Source organism: Lethenteron reissneri, chromosome 37 (assembly GCF_015708825.2).
Source record: "Lethenteron reissneri isolate LAM-NWPU_2019-01 chromosome 37, ASM1570882v1, whole genome shotgun sequence".
Taxonomy (NCBI): domain Eukaryota; kingdom Metazoa; phylum Chordata; class Hyperoartia; order Petromyzontiformes; family Petromyzontidae; genus Lethenteron; species Lethenteron reissneri.
The window spans coordinates 2,042,897-2,060,304 of record NC_083815.1 but is presented as its reverse complement, the minus strand read 5'-3'; the positions used below and the strand labels follow the sequence as shown (position 1 = coordinate 2,060,304).

The 17,408-nt window shown below is 47.3% G+C and overlaps 1 protein-coding gene across 8 annotated transcripts in view; it reads right to left on the bottom strand.

Moving 5' to 3' along the window:
* The window catches only part of MED25 (mediator complex subunit 25), a 41,327-nt gene that overhangs the window by 4,446 nt on the left and 19,473 nt on the right, over positions 1-17,408 (bottom strand). For 2 of the 8 annotated variants that reach the window (XM_061566856.1, XM_061566855.1), the window contains exons 15-23: positions 16,019-16,104; positions 14,872-14,929; positions 11,883-11,990; positions 10,743-10,916; positions 6,914-7,096; positions 5,255-5,323; positions 4,858-4,944; positions 3,132-3,311; positions 1,248-1,401 (exon numbers count right to left, since the gene is read on the bottom strand). In XM_061566856.1, the coding sequence (XP_061422840.1) occupies positions 1,248-1,401; positions 3,132-3,311; positions 4,858-4,944; positions 5,255-5,323; positions 6,914-7,096; positions 10,743-10,916; positions 11,883-11,990; positions 14,872-14,929; positions 16,019-16,104 (1,099 nt within the window). The remainder of the gene's footprint in view (positions 1-1,247; positions 1,402-3,131; positions 3,312-4,857; positions 4,945-5,254; positions 5,324-6,913; positions 7,097-10,742; positions 10,917-11,882; positions 11,991-14,871; positions 14,930-16,018; positions 16,105-17,408) is intronic. The other 6 variants (XM_061566859.1, XM_061566860.1, XM_061566858.1 and 3 more) reach the window with 6 other exon arrangements.

Below are 17,408 nucleotides of genomic sequence, written 5' to 3'. Positions count from 1 at the left end.
GTATCTGACGACTCGTGTTACCTGCCACTGCTCCACTCTCAAAAGGAAACATAAGCACCACGCCTTGATCATTAATGTGTACCAATCGTTCCTTTGTGTAAGCATTGAACTATTCCTCTGTGCCCGTGCTGCTGTAATGCACTGCACGATGGGCTGAAGTACAAAAAAATACAATACATTTCTATGGGTTTTTGGTTCACGGAATTTCCCAAGTGGCTTTTCTTTGTGTGTGCGCATTCATGAAAGAGATTTTCAACTGCACGCATTGCTAACCAGTCAGGAGAAGGGAGGAGTGGTCAGGAGGGTAAAGTCAGCTGGCACGGTTAGGCACCAAAGAACAGTGGTCGGTGGCGTTCAAATTACACAGCGGAGGAGGGATTGTCGCGCGCATTATACCCCGGGCCCAACATCGGCGCCCAGAAAATACCGCACACTCCACGCCTTGTGGGACATGACCGTCCGCCCGCAAGTTGCCGCTAGCGAGAGCAAAGTGTGAGGCAGCAAGTCTGAATCTTGCGAGGGTAGGGCTTCCTTTATCATGATTGGGCTGTCTTGGTGCACAGTGTGGTTAAATAACATAAAAAAATGAAATAAATAAAAACCTCCCTCGGTTCATACTACCTAAACGTATAGGAGGGTCACCTCGGCCAAACGGCTTTTGGATCTTGGGCTCTCAGACGCGTGTTCGCGCTGTTCGGCACAACATCCACACAGTACAACCTGAAAACACTGTGGAGGGATCTGCGGCGCAACTGTGAACATCTACGCGGTAGCAGGCGAACCTTCAAGAGGAACATTGCTCAACCCCATACACACCAACCATCCTCGGGGGCCACCTGTCTCGGCAAAAATCGGCAATGGATGAACCATCTGTGGTCACCGCTCTGCAGCCCCAGCTGTAACGGGAGATTGATCATTACTTTTTTTCCCTGCTAATGTCATCTGTGGGTTCCAGTACACCTCCACGGAGCGGCCCTGCACCGAGCGTGCTATTTTTAGCACGTAAACAATTACGTTGAGCCCTGCGGGAAGTGAGCAAATTTTTCACGCGCGCCGCTTTATCCGATGCAGCCCGCGCGCTCGATGTTAGATCACGAGAGGCGATCGCTCTTGGCAGGTTTTCATTTGGTCAGCCCCGTGCGCGCACTTCATTCCACCCCTCCACCCACCCTAGGTGCCTGTAGCTTAATTCCCCCCAAAAACGTGCTTCCGGGTCGAGATGACACAGCGCCTGTGTCCATCCTCACCGGGCATGGGGAGCCTCTGGGCCATCTGTCCTCCCCACTGCTGGCCCGGAGGCTGGTGCGTAAGCTGCTGCCCCAGGGCCTGGTGGGACATCATCTGCGGGCCTTGCTGCTGTTGCATGGGCATCAGGCCAGGCTGCTGAGACTGCTGCGGTTGCTTGGAAGACAGGAGGGCAGAAGAAACAGGCACGGTGATGTTGGTTGCTGGGTGACCGGCAAACAATTACATTAATAAGTAGATCATGCCACAAAAATGCACTTTAGTCCTGTCGTGCAATGAGTGCGGGAAGTAAACAGTTGCGATTTTTTTTGTATGGCTAAGAAGTCTAAAGGCACAGTCGATGTGGCATTACAAGTCTGCTTGCAAAGCACAGCGATATTGATCATCCACATGAACTCTGTACCAATCATGAGTGTTGAATGACAGGCCCAATAACCCCAGTGAAGAGAGCTGCTGTGGGGATAAGTATGAGCAGTATTGCTACTCTGGACTGCTGTGTCATCAAACCAAAACAAACTTATAGCATTTCATGTTCTGTTCCATCTAGTTTTTTCAACCAACAAATACCCCATTGCCAATAAGTAATGGATATTCTTTCCAGAGAGTCTTTACACGCAGCTTCCAAGGCAATACTTTTACACTGCACCTTCAAACACAAGACAATGGGAATTACAAATATTGAGCATGCAAGGAATGTGCCTTTGGGCAATGCACCTGCCAAAAAGTGGGAAAGTCAGGCCTCAAATCCGTAATCTGCCATGAGCTTAAACAAAACTCCATCCATCGCTTCAAGATCAACAAAGTAACTCTGCCCTCATTTTACCTACAGAAAATATGTCACGCGCCAAGACGGCACAATGGGCTTGTGCATCGTGACCCCAAGTAAAACGATCGAGTTAGCTCTGGCTGCAGATTTATTTACATCGAGTCACCTGCAATATCTTTAGTGCACACAGTGAATAGAAATATAACACAAGGCCGACGGGGAATGGGCCAAGAGGCTGCGGCCAACCGAAAAAGGAAAGCGACCACAAAGTGTACATCTCTGTCCCCCCAATGGAACGTACATTACCGATGCCCAGTTATCTTAGGCAGGCATGCGGTGTTGTGTGCACGTGGCTGAATAGAGCGCACGCCAATATGCCGAGCTATCTTACAGGCAGGCGTGTACAAGTCTCCGCTTAATGAATGGAACATGCACCGGCAAGCAAAGTTATCTAAGGTGAGCACACAGCACGTGGTATAATGCACCAGACAGAAAACTGCTGGGGGGGGGGGGGGCAGCAAGAGAGGTGATGTTTGGGGGGGGGGGTGCAGGAGGATAACTTCAACACGGGAATATCTGGCATGAAACGTGCCGCCATACTGTCGTCGACACAGATGTGTGGCTTGGCATTTTAGTGACGATTACTCGGCCATCCGACCTCTCGTAGGAACGGGGCTCCCTCTCCCGTCGGGCCAGCCCGCACGTTTGTCAGCGTTGGATGCGATCAGTGCGAAAAAAATGGCAATTGATTTAAGGCTGCAATTTAAGTCTGACCTATTTCAATCGGCGCTTGTCCTTTATGTGAAACGGCCATGCATTATCAACTCAAAGGGAAGACTTAATGACCACCGATTGTTAAGGCTGCCAATGGCGTACATACAAAGGGCAACCACTTCGGATTATTGCACGAGCGCAAGTCCTACTTACAGTCCTCGGTGTTTTTGACCAAGTGGACCACACCTAATTCCTATGCTGATTAATTGACCAAATACAAATGGCTAAATCACGAGGCAGCCACGGGTCACTTCCATACACGAGTCGTCCCTTTGTGTGGAAGCCAGGCTTATGATCGTATAAGCCTGGCTGCTTTCACACACGTGCCGATGAATCGGTCAGTCACCTGCTGCTGCTGCTGCTGCTGTTGGTTGAGAAGTAGGCTGCGTAACTGCGGGTTCGCCGTGGGGTTGGGCGGCCGAGGGGGCATGCCCCCTGCTTGGGCAGGGTTCGGCGCGCCCTGGCCCTGCCCCTGAGCCGGCTGCTGAGGACGCAGCTGCAGCTGCTGCTGCTGCTTCATGTGCTGCTACCCCAGCATACGGACAAACACGCGCGTCATTGCGGCGACACAGCTGGTGTTGCCCGGACACTTTCAAGAACACAAGCAACCGGCGGCGAGCCGACCCGCGCTCACCACCACGCGATGTCACCACAGTAGTTAGTGACTGAGACAGGTGATCGGTATGGGGAAACATTATCCGCGGAAACGCCCACAGCTGTGGGCGACATTAGTTTTATGGGTTGTTTGTTTAGAGGAGGGGGAGTAGATTTATATATGCAAATTAAAAAAAGGGGATGCTCACATATTTATATTAAATACGGGGAATAAAACAAAAGATTGTGCAAAACAAAGAAAATGACTATTAAGATTAGATCTTGTGATATTTTCCCCCTCCCTTTGCTACAAAACATACACAATAAATGATTCAGACATTTCAATCTCACAATTCCCAAGGAAAGTTACACGGTTTGCTTGTCAGGATGAGGTCCCTGCCACTTAATTTTGCACTGTGATCAATTTCAGGATGTATGACAGTTACACATCATGAATGATTTGTGAAAATGTGATTTTTTTTTTTCAAATGCATTATATAATCCACTTTCTGCAATTAAAATTTTACAAATAATCAAAAACGTATAAGTTTGACATTATACAGGTGTCTGTGTATATGTGCATGCTTGCGTCTACACGTAAAATCTGCATATTATGTTTACATACCCACGTGTACACGCTCATAATTTCCTTTTCACCGAGTGAGCACATATTATCAGTCCTATCAGGGATGAGATTATAGCCAAAAGTAATCCCCTAGCATATTTATGCAAGTTGTCCCATTTAAATTACGGTATCTGAAAATAAGTCCATTTGGGAGACAGCCGTTGCATTTTGACTTCAAGTTTAATTGGGACAAGGCTAAACAGCCAAATGTAGCATCTGCGCTCCTGCTAATTTCAAATGTTAACCCTTCATCCGACCCATTCAGTGGGAGCCATTACCACACATTGCTATGATTCAAACGGCAATCTGTGTCAATTTTTATTGCAGCCCGATTGATTAATTTTCTTTTCTCCCAATGCCTCCTACCTCCACCAAACCTGGCGAAGCACTAAAAATGGGAAGCCGATGTACAGCTCCTTTGTCGATCCACTGCTTGACGAAGGCTGTGTCGGTCGTGGGGCGTTGTCTGACCGTGACGTCACCACACTCGCCAGTGAAGATTGCCGAAGAGGGGGCGCGTGGCATCGGTTCAGATGACACTCGCCACTGATATTTAACGGGAATCTAACTCAGGTCGGCAGGATTCATCGCGCAGTTTGCTAATCGTTGCCCCGCCGCTCCCCTCTATATTTTTATACCTATTGCCGGGTCTTATACTTCCTTTTAATGGCCATCACCATCATCACTTCATCCATCCTCGGCTGGAATAAGGGCACGGTGCAGATTTGGCACCAAACCAGGGCACACACTTCCTATGTAAAACCCACTGGCTTCGAGAGCTCGAGGGTCAGCCCAGATCCTTAAACGATTCCGAGTGGACGGAGGGGCTTCCCGAGCGGAGGTAACTCCCCACCTGCTGCATCTGCAACTGCTGCACTTTCAGGGCCTGCTCTTTCTTCTGCGCTGCCTCCAGCGTCTGCTGCAGGGCCTGGATGTGACGCTAGGCACGCAAACAAAGGGTCGCACAGTCGGGGAATGAGAACGTCAAGTGCACGCGGAAAACAAATGAGGCGGTAGAGGCCCTCGAACAAAACAACAAAAAAGGAGCAAGCACTAAACAAAATGGTAAATGATCACCTGTAAACATTGCACAAAGTCATCATCAAAAATCCCAAGTCACAGATGGGCAAAACAGTACCATGCCATTATGATACTAAATGGTATTACGAATGCTAACGTCAGAGGGAGGAGGGGGGGGCCTGAGTGAGGGTCAGTCTCAGACTAAAAGGAAGGAAGCGTACAAAACACACCAGGTTTTGCTGCCTTTGCTCCTCCAAGTTCACTACTGCCGGAGGGTTCGCCATTCCTGCACCTGGTAGCTGCGAGAACACAGGTGGAGGAGGGGGATAGGGCACCAGGTGTTCGGTTAAAAGACGCAATGAGCTCTGCCGCTGAGAAGGAGGCAGGCGAGGAATTATTGTTGTCATCACTGTACGACGTTGCACCGCAACGCGTCCCGCAACTGAGCTCGCGTTAATGGATCGTGCCAGACTGCGCCGCCAACGAAAAACGCAACCGTTGAAATTTTAAGAAAGTAAAAAGAAAATGACAAAGGCACGGGCAGGAGCCACGCCGAACACAGAAGCAGTGTCGGGAAATGTGTGGCAAGGAGGTTATGACAATTGGGCAGCCGGAAGACTGCACCTGAGGGAACGAATGCGAATCCAAACGACCGAGGAGGGGGAAATGCCGGCAACGTCTCGTTAAACTGCGTCCGGCCAACAGCGGGAGTTAAACGGTGGCTGCAGATGCCTGAAAGAACACGCGCTGCATTAAGGAGGCAAGGAGGCGCCAACTCGGTAGTGCTCCACACTCGGATATGTCCGCCGTGAAGGTGCCGCGGGTCCTGATAAGGCGCTATCTGCATGAACAAGGGACGCGGTACAAGACCATTAAATGCAGCCCACGGGCACGGATTTTCCTGTGCAAGCAAGCGTCGTGGGGGAAGACAAGTCAGACAGTGATGATGCAAGGAGGACTCCCCCGGTGCTCCAAGGGCCTGCCGTGGCACCTGCATCACACGGCAATGTCGGACGACTTGCGTAAAGCGCAAACGAAAATGAAAGAGGACTGAATCCCGATCACACACAAGCACTCGATACTCAGCAACGTGAAGAGAAAGGTACCGGCCGTGATCAGGATGTTCCCTTTATTCACGTGTGCCCGTGTGCCCCTTTCAAGGTCTGCACTCGTACATACGTTTGGAGAACAACTGCATTAAGATGCTCTATTCAAAATGTGGCCGCTTGCCTTCCAGTGGCTTTTATGCACTTCTTTGCCAGACCCTAATTGTGGATACAAAAGCCTCGTCTTTCACAAAAGAAAGCAAATTTTAATCTGCTCCAGCTACATAGAGCTCATCAGTGCTAAACAAACAGCACACGTGATTTTCAATGAGCAATACAAAGTCCATTAGTGGATTCCCTTCTGCTGTCACAAGCTGCCTTGTTGCTTCGGGCTCCTGGCTAGTTTCCTATTATTGTTTTTATTTTTACAAGCCAAGAGGGGCCCAAATACTGCATGACAAGTGTCTTTTTGGCAAACAAATCCGGTTCTCTCTTTCTGATCCATGTCAACTGCGTGGCGAAAACCGCTTATGGAACACATCCCATTGGCCTCGAGTGGTGCCAAGAAAGAACCGACCGAAGATGTCCCAACCTCAAAGACCCAAACATCAAAAACAATCGTTAAGACTTTCTTCGTATGGTTACTGCTGCATTCGTACATCCGATACAATGCACACAGTAACACAGTGGTTCATCGCGTGACAATAAACAAACAAGGCATCCGGTGCTTCAACAAAACAAGGCCTGCATACAAAACAAACACGCGCAAGGTTTTAGAATACAAAGCAAAGAGTTCAAAGGGGACTGTGGTAGTGGGCATGTATTTATGCACACCGGCCATACCTGCTGGGCAGTGGGCTGTCCGGTTGGCCCTCCGGGCTGGCTGGGGAACCCCGCAGAATTTGGAACGCCTGTGGGGGGCTGCCCCGAAGCCCCCGGCTGTGGCCCCGCACCCTGCTGCTGAGCGCCCCCCTGTCCTGGTTGCTGGGGGCCCCCCGGACCTCCGCCCATCTGCTGCTGCTGCTGCTGACGAAGAGAGCAACACACGGCCACTGGGGTTTTAGAACGACGGGGGACCTTGCTGACGATAATAAAAAAAAAAGGATAACTCAATGCGCCAGGTCAGTTACAGTTAAAATATTAACAAGTTTTGGCTGAGAAAAAAAAAACGCATATTGCAAGGGTTTACGTAATGCATTCCAATGTGCGTTTGTGTTTGGATGTATTTCACACGGCAATACAGAATCCTACGGATGCTCAGCTGCAAAATTCCAGATCGTGCTCGAATTTGTGTCTCTAAGTCTTGAGCTAACCCTTTGATGGATTTGGCAGGTTTTCAACAGTCCCAAATAGCAACACAGTTCTATATTGCAGCTTACAGACAGATGGCCAGAGGTAACGTATAAACGCCTTCAATATTAGTTGAAAGGCATTAATAATGACTTCCTTACCCATGACAGCCTCATGGAGTCTCAAGACTCATTCAGTATGGTGTTAAAGTATGGCCAATTTTATAAATAAGTATTTGGCATGACAGAATGCTCTTCTACAAATGAATGATGAGTTGAAATTAAATGCTATGAACTCAAGTGTGAAAAGGAAATTACTTCAATTATTTGTGGGATGTATTTCTCAGCACAAATGTGTAAAAAAATTATCTTGCATGCTTATACTGTACATAAATGCAATGATAAGCAGGCTATATATCCACATATATAATAAATGTAAATACGAATGTACAAAAGTAAAACATATATCAAATACAGAGACAGGTATATTGATAAAAGCATAACATATCACACAATTAACACATTCCTGCGGAGGGAGCTGGTAGGAACGTTGGGTTACTCGGTCAATGGCCAGGGTCAACGGCGGCGTGGTGTATTCCACAAATATTCCCGACTCTGAGGGCGGGCACAAGCCGGCGTGAGTAGGTTAAACGTTGAGTTTTATAAGGGCACCACGGGGTGACCAGCCCCACCCCCCACCCAGCCCCACCCACCCCACCCAGCCCCTCCCTCCCTTCCCCACCCTCCCCTCCCCACCCTACCCCTCCCCACCCTATCCCTCCCCACCCTCCCCACCCAGCCACTCCCCACCCTCCCCTCTCCACCCAGCCCCAGCCCTCCCATTTTTGGATGCACGACGGACGGACACTATAATCCCCTGTGGGCTGGTGGAACCAGGTGGTTCCTACCAGTATAAGGGCATAATCTATGTAAGAAGACAACTGAGGACGACTGAACTGTGTGTAAACAGACAAGAGTTTCCATCAGAGGTATTTCTGGGTTAGATTGCGGAAATATAAATGTGTCGTTAAACCCTCCACCACCCGACACAGCCAATTAGTAAGGCTTGTCATGTAAACAGAACATTACAATTCGTTACAAGTGCAGCACACCAGTGTGTTTACATGAAAAACCTTGCTAATTGGCTGTGTCGGGTGGTGGAGGGTTAAACGACACACTTATATTGACGCGAGCTAACCCAATAAAACCTCTATTATGGATAATATTGGCCGCGAAAGCCTACGTGTTAAACAGACATTAGTAGTAATACTACACTCTAAAGCAAGTGCAATGTTATACACATTTGCACGCAGACACGCACACGAGCACAGCATGTTGACTCTTGTTTCAGGCCCCATAATATTCCCGCAATGCTAATTTGCTCATTTTGTTTCAGCCCAACATCCAAAGTGAACTGCAATTAACATTTTATTCCAATTAAAAAATTCCCATTTACGGGAACAAAGCACAATAGCTCAGGCTCCCTCTTTAATTTTGTGCACAACATCAAAATTAACTTGAAATAACCTGACAGTAGAATTACAGGTTTACAATTCCACCATTAGAAATATGGCAAATTGATTATTAAATACATACAATTTTTTTTATAGGCGAAATTAAATTATAGCATTTTGGGCCAGTAGTGATCCCTCTGCGTATGCTGCGCTACCCATTTTTGCACGTCACTCCGGTTTCTAATAACGTTTTATTATTTCCACACGCAGACACAAAAAAAAATACAACTGTGACCATCTGGGAATACCAACAGAGCTGTGGGCCCATCTCCTTTTGATATCTGCCTGCACTCAGCACAGCACCGCCGAGACCACAGCACCGTCATATCACACACGTCGCTCGGCACAGACCAGAATCCACGAGCAGAGAGAGACAGACAGAAGGAGCCCACCCGGAGATTCACAACGCGCAGTTCCCGTGACAATTCCAGCCCAATCCAACCCAACGTTTTAAACAGAAGTGCGATATGGATCGCCAACCGTCTATCCGACCGACTGACCCACCGACCCTGGATCTTTGTGTTGGTGCACCGTTTGAGCAACGTGTTTTGTCGACATTTTTTCACGGCATGAATGAACGCAGTTATAAATCAACTGAGCCAGCGGGTTGAAAGAGCTTAACCAGATGAGCTAGTTTTAGATTATATTATTATTTAAAAAAATAAAGCCATGCCAACGGATGAGAGGCAACTCCTTTTTTCTTTGCTTTGCAAAAAAGCACTCCTTGTACGATAAAACACTGATTAGCCTTAGGGCCCACACTCCTCAGATCTAAAGCACCACCTGTTTCATGCCAAGGGTCCCAACTGCTAAGGGCTACTACTCTTCTCCCTGCTTGCAGCACAGCAGTGCTTGTTGCTCAATCCAAGAACCTCCTAGACTGCCCAAAGAAAAGGGAACTCCCAATCTTTTCTACGTTTTGAATAGAGAGGAGGAGGATAAAAACAAGCAGAACTTCTACACACAGCAGCCACTGTAATGAATGAGCCAAACGATGTGCATCACCGAAATCCTCGGCTTTCAAACGGCCGGATGTCCGTTTGTGTGGAATGAACGCCGAAGACGAGCCGTGCCGCAATCGGCGAACAAGGCATCCCCTCAATCGCCGCCGTCTGCTTAAGCAGGACTGCAGCTGCCCCGATATCAGTGCCCACCCCGCCTCCCTGGGAAGGCCCCCGCACCGGTCGCCCTGGCGACAGCTCCAACGCGCACGACAGCTGCAAGACGACGACAACGGCCAGAGAGCTACGGCGTCGGCAAAGACGAGGCCCTGCGACGGCATCCCGCACAAGCGCGGTGTGAGCAGCCGCTTAGCCTCTATGGCCGCGCGTGGAGCTATGGGGCATTCTTAACGTAACTGAACAAAAATGGAGCAATTTTTTTACGAATTACATGAATTGCCTGAGGCTGCAACACGGTGATTCAAACTGACACTACTCGCCAATTGCAGCTCACATGTCAGGGAAACTATGGCAAACAATGCCCCTGGAGGGAACATCCATTAAAATCAGATTTGGTTGTCATTTTGGAAACGACCTAAATCAGCGGTTACGCGCAGCATAAAAGCTGTCCTCGCTTAGCCTAAGCCCCGGCAAGCCTGATCAGCCATGTGCCCCACTTGCTTGGCAAAAAGGTGCACCCCTCTGTGCTTACAGAAATGACCTCCTCTCTCAAGTATAAGGATGCCTCCCCCTCCCTTCCCCACCGTGTCATTTAGATGAATGCATCTTCCCTTCCACTACTCTCCTTCTGTCCCTCTCAACCCAGCCTGTGACAGCAGCCCAATGATCGCAATGATTGGAAGGCAAGGAAAAGGGGGTCGCGGGGATACGGGGGTGGGGGGTCGGGCCGGGGTGGTGGTGGACGTACGCTTCGCTGTTGCTGTGCCTTCTTGTGGTTGGTGATAACCATGCGGATGCCGTTGACGAAGCCGCTCTGGTCGTTGGGGATGAGGCCCATGAACATTTTCTTGCGCGACGAGTAGAGCAGCATGAGCACGCGCACCTCGCATGGTGCACTGTTCGGGAAGTGCACGCAGCCCGCCTGCCAGGGTGGAACGCGGCACGGCGCACCGGGAGGGGCGTTAGAATGGAGCGACAAGATTCTGGGTCTTTGCGCACGCCCGGATGTTGCAGAGCGACTGATAACGAGAGTCTATGTCCTACGCGTAGGTTTTCTTGCGGTTGTGCTGTGCGATTCTCCGATGTGCGTTCAGGTTGTACCGCGTTTTGTTATGAATAACGGATTTAAATTACAATCTCAATAGAGGTTATTTAAAAAAAATCGTTAAATATGTTCACAATGCTCTCCTCTTACAAATGATGCCACAGGCTCTTTAATGTCCAGTCTACAGTAAAGATAGATGCTTTGGAAAACTACAGCATGTGCTCACTGCCGTGGCAGATAGGACATGCTTCTGTTTACACTCTCAGCCGATTAACATCCAATTAAATAAAAATACCAATTATGATTACAGGGATTTTTTTTTATCCAAAGCATTCATAAGCGGTTAGGCTGAGCCTATCAAATTCATAATCAGGACAGACTTTCTGAAGGAGTATCAGCATCTTTTGTTCCTCGGGTGGGATGCTTTCATTTGTGCTTTTTTTATATTTGCCCAATATTCATTGTAGCTTGCATTTTAAACAATCACGCAATCTATAACCCTCTGTTTTTACTCCAAGAAAAAGCCCATTACATAGCCGGTAGCATCCACAAACCGCTAAAAATACCTCATCAGACTCACAGCATAAGCAGCTCCCGCACGCTCTAAACAGAAAAAAACAACCGCCACCGTTCCAAGCCTCGACGTCAGCTGCATGTAAATTTACATGTGCAGATTTTTTCTCCTCCATCTCGAAAGCATTTCGCTAACACAGGAAGTGATCCCCCCCCTCCCGCACGTGTAAATGTGGCAACTGACACTAAAGTGGGTAATTGTCCACGGTGGCGTTTTAGATTTTTTGTTCCAAGTGAGCCGTCACGTCGAAGGAACCGTGTGCTACTCACGAATCCCGTGGCCATGATGCGGTAGAGCGCCTTGAGGGACTCCACGTCCGAATTGCTGAACTGAAACTGCACCATGCGCGAGTTCTTAAACAGCGGGCCCAGGCTGGACTGCGCGTACGGGAACACGCAGAGAGACACGCGCGCACACGCACGCACGCACAGAGGACATCAGTCGCCGGGTTTGTAGTGTGGTACACATAAGCATATACTGTTCCAGATGCGCTGGTATGTATGTTGAACTTCTTTCGCACTGTATGTAGCCAATCATGCTAATCAGAGGTGTGACCGTCTGGAACACTCTTCCTTCCGATATTACGAAGTCACTGGAGCTATGCACTTTTGCATCTAACTCATTTCTTTAGAACTGGTCCTTCCCCTGCACTTGCGATTGGCACAGTTGGCTACGTACGGTGTGAAAAAAGTTCAAAATACACACTCACACGTGCAAATATAAAGAACAATTAAACCCTTAACCTATGATTCGCTTATCATGCCGTCTCCATGGCAGGGGCAGACTAGCATCCAAATGAAAGCAACTGCAGCGAAAGCACAGCAGAACTGACGCAAATGGACATTTTTTTTTGTCATTGCACCATGTGTCCTACACCAAGTGCTACACAAAAAAAAATAATGTGCACACACACGCTTGAACACACGAACAAGGGGAGAGATCCATAGTTCAGTCTTTTCAATCATTGAAGTAGGTGCTGTTAGCAAACACTTATGCAGCATAGCGTGACACAAGGCACTGCAGTGGCCAGTACTAACACCAGCCACCTTTGTCTCCCCCGTGTTGATGCTGATATTGTATCGGGTACTCATTAATTAAGATGGGGTAATCTTAGCAAAGGTTATGCGAAGTGCAAATTGCATTTTCCACTGGGATTGTGCATAGCAAAGAACTGTGTGCGAATTATACTACCACAACTCATATGTACATTAATAGAGTTGTAAAAAGTCAAAGATCCTCTGTATAGCCTTTAACAGACTGTTGGGGCAAGTGCTGATCGCGAGTATTTATGGGTGGCCAGCACCACGCCCGACCACCTTTGTCTCCCTAGTGGTGATATTTTACACACCGCACCAGGCACTCATTTGGGGCTGAGTCGACCTAGGGGAGGCCCAGGACCAGTTCAGATAATCGTCAATGGCGTTGGCCGTGAGCGGGAATCGACCTCGGGTTGCCGGATCCGTAGCGCAGTCCGCTAAATGGCGACACTACCGCTCCACAAGTGAAAAAGACAAAGATCCCCCGTATAGCCTGTAACAGACTGTTGGGGCAAGTGCTGATCGCGAGCACCTATAAAGGCCGGCACGGCACGCGCGGGGGTGGGTGGCCAACACCACGCCCGGCCGCCTTTGTCTCCCTCGTGACAATGTTTACACATCGCACCAGGTACTCATTTGAGGCTGAGTCGACCTAGGGGAGGCCCAGGACCGTTTCAAATAATCGTCATTGGTGTTGGCCGTGAGTGGGATTCAAAACCGGGTCGCCAGGTTCGTAGTGCAGCGCGCTAACCGCTACACCACAAGCTCACACGCACACAGCCAGAAACTCAAAGCCATCAAATTGGAACACAAGAGTTGAACTCGTACGAGGGCTGTTATCAGAACAACTGAGAAAAGAGTTGACACCTGTGTGTGTCCCTCTATTTTAGGAAACATAGCTTCGAGTACAGAGGGCATGGCCCTCTATGTAGTCAAGGCCTCTAGTACATTGCAATGTCACCAGTTCAAATTTTTTAACGCCAACAAAAAAAACTTTTCTTGACATTAGGTGAGAAGGCTGCATCACTTGTCTATGCCCAAGTACTCATGCCATAGGGACCAGATCACCACCCAGCAGTTGCCCGCTGTCTTTCAACAAAATAACTTCATTTGTAACCCCACTGCTGCTAAAAGCTGTATCCTCTCAATCCAAAATCCCAGCCAACACAGGAATTTAGCAGTGCTAATAAAATGACGTGCTCGCTTTGCACATATGCCACTCGGAATGAGAGAGTTCTGTCGAAGCGATGAACTGTAGCAATAAGTAATGAAGCATGGGCTAGCTAAGAGGCCAATCATGTGGTTGGGCATATTGACACATTTGTATTCAATTAAGTCAATGTACTGCATGCATTTCTACCGTGAAGCTGCTTACTGATTAGCTCTGAGCACTGAATACTCACCGCTCATCCATCACAGGCAAGTTAACACACTGCCACCAATACACAATGGATTTATTTTGAAAAGCAATTTAGCTTCAAGATGCCTTACAGTTATTGTGTATGTGTCACCAAGACTATGTAAAATAAAAGCTACAATTGCCACCACCGAGTCGTGCTTTCAGAAATCATCTGTTCATTAACTTAAAAAGAGCGTTCGTCCCTCTATATAGCTGTATTACACAGTTGTCACAATGCTCTCCGGTGAAACACAGCCTTGTGTTGCTCTCACAGCCTCGGCATGCATCAGAGGTTGTTGAGCTTTGCGATTGAAGACAGGGAGGCAGACTGGTCAAAGGGAATGGCGTGGATACATGTTCTTTTATATTTTACACGAGCATCTCTTGGGACTGAGACTGGGCTCGACGTTCGAGACTACTGCAAGGTGATAAGATTTGACCGGACGGATCAAACGAGTTTCAATGAAAATGTATAACTTTTTTTTTGTTTCCATGTAAAATTAAAACATGACCTTTAAAATTAGAAACACACTCGCTGTGATTTAGCAACACGACAATGCAGTGTACAACAATACCGCTGTGCGGAGGAGATGGTGAGAGCGGGGCGAGTGTGTTGGACAGGTGGATAACATACAAATGAAAAAGAAAAGCTAAATAAATTCATGGGCTAAGTTATGAAGGAATGATACTTCTCTTTCACCGCTATGAGAAAATGGAAACAATTCTGCGCGAGGATGAACGCACAAAGAATGCTTGCTTGCACTCTGTTGAAAGGTCACAGTGTAAACAACAACTGAATTCCATAGTTACAGAGGTGCTCACCAACAGCTGCTGTGGAATGAGCTGCATGATGAGATTTGGAGGCCACTGGTCCGTTTTCCTGTTGAAGGAACACAATACACCCACACACGCAGGATGATGAAATCGGAGAGAAAGTAGCATCGAGCTAATTAAATAACAAGCAAGGAAAAACCCATTGTTAGTCTCCTTCCAGTTGCTGCAATGACAAGAGGTACCTTGATCATTACTTGTAGGGTTTTAGTTAAAGAAACATTCTCAAATGTGAGAAAATGGCAATTATTAATTGCGATAATTGTTCTTTAACTTACCGGTGAGCTGAATGGATAATATTTCACGTGTTAAATGCTTGAACATTGACAATTTAATTTGCTTGTCCATGTCAAGTGGTGAAGGGTCTTCATGATACAAAATAACTATTTGGTCAGATTATGAAGTGGCCTAACCCAAACAATCAATTATGAACCGCCATCATTGGTGACAATGACTGACATATTCAAGTAAAACCTACAGCCCTTTGTCAATGCACTGCTAGACGAAAGCCTCCCCCGCGCTATCATGATCATGGTTATTGCTTGACTACAATAAGCCGCAATGGTTTGTGGTGAAGAGACCGTACTTTGGACTGGTTCAGACATTTACTCGCCACTGATGTGAGCCTTGAAACTCACATTTGAACCACCCTGCCACCACTCCGCCCAGTGATAATTGTATCACCTTACCATTGGTAAGCATATCACCGCAAAGTGCAGCATCAGCACACGTTAAAATAATTTAACCGGTGGAATTTGATTAAAAGAGGTGATAGATATCAATATCTACATAAAGATAAAATTAACAGGAATATATTAAATAAAATGACAACAATTATCCATCATGATAGTGAATAGAGAGCCCATCTCAAAAGGATTCAAAGCTTTGTCTGGAAGCCAACGGAGAGCCATCTGTTTTTCAAAAGCGCTATTCCAAATGCAAATAAAATGTCACTGCAAGCTTCTGCACTGAGAGAAAACCACATCGAGCACTCATTGGTCGATTGTAAAGGTTTTATGAACAGCAATTAGTAGTGATCGTATAAGGAGAATGCCTTGGCGAATGCTGCTCAGTTAAGTGGTTTTTGAAAAACTGGAACAAGTGAGTGTGTCAGCGCAAGACAGTCGTCATTACGTACAAAGACTCGCCCTGGCTGATGAACACGTGGCAAGCGAGAGACCGGGTCAACTTGGTATTCGGGTCCAAGGAAGCAGGCTTTGGTTTCTGATGGAAACAATGAAAAATTTACTTTTCTGGAACACAATACATAAGCCACATTCAGTCAACGGCGGTGCTGTATGTGGAATACATATTATTTCAAATGTAGTGCTAAGCAGAGCCATGAGTATTCTGTGGTGAATGCTAAAACTGCTTTATTGTTGAAAGACAAGCCTTAATGAACACAAAATAAACAAGTCATTTACCTAATTAACCTTCCGTCAAAACTTAATCCGCAAAGTTTCAATGCAATATCTTAAGCGTACCTAGTGAAGATATACAGCATTTAAATGGCAAATCAAACGAATTATGAAATTTAAGTAAAACACTAAAGATTGGAATAAGGATTAATTGTTGTCAGTCTGTCAATTATGCATGTGCTAAAATTTACATAAAACCATCACTGCCTAAATTTTCTCCAATTACTCTTCATCGCCATCTTTCAATCACACGTATGAAATATTGAAATTTGTTCTCGGCATCATTTTTCCCCCACACTTCAATATCAACAGTAAAAGACTCATATCAGCCACCAGCCTTAATCCGGCGAGATAAAAATTCAAAGCATCCAATACTCGGGGCGACCCTGACAGCGTAAATACGGGTGTAATATTCCCATGGCTGGCTTAGAGCTTGTGCGTTTGCAGGCAGCGAGCATCTTGGCTCGGGGACAGATGGCCTCATCTGATTTCCCAGAACACGACATCTCACTTGGCGGCTGTGTTGGAGAATAGTAATGATGATGAAAATGATAACCGTGGGCTCGGGAATGATGTGCGACTGACAGCGACTGCTGCGACCTCCGACGGGCCCGTTCCGAAGGGAAGGTGTTTTTTTTGTGTGCTGCTCCCTTAATGTGAGGGCATTAAAGAAAACAACCAAGGGCTGAAAAAGGACAGCCCGTGGTTTACAGACGTGATGGCAATGATCGTAGTGGTGGCGGTAGTGATCATGGTGTAGATGGTGGTTACGAATCCACAATTAACAAAGATGACTTGAACGTACAACTCCAAATCCATGCATAATGCATTGCAGGTTATTTGAGTATGCTACACTATACAGTACATGTGTATACACACAACAAAGATAAACATACCCTGCTTATACTTAAAAGGCTGTTCGAGCAAATGCTGTTAGCGAATACCTATTAAGGCTGGTGTAGTGCTCAAGGGGGTGGTATGGCTAACGCCAGGGTCTGTCGCATACTGCTTGTGTTTACAGATCGTGGCGAGTCCTCATTTAAGGCTGAGCCAACCTAAGGGTGGCCCAGCACCAGTTCTGATGTCACTCGCCACTCATGATGTTAGCCA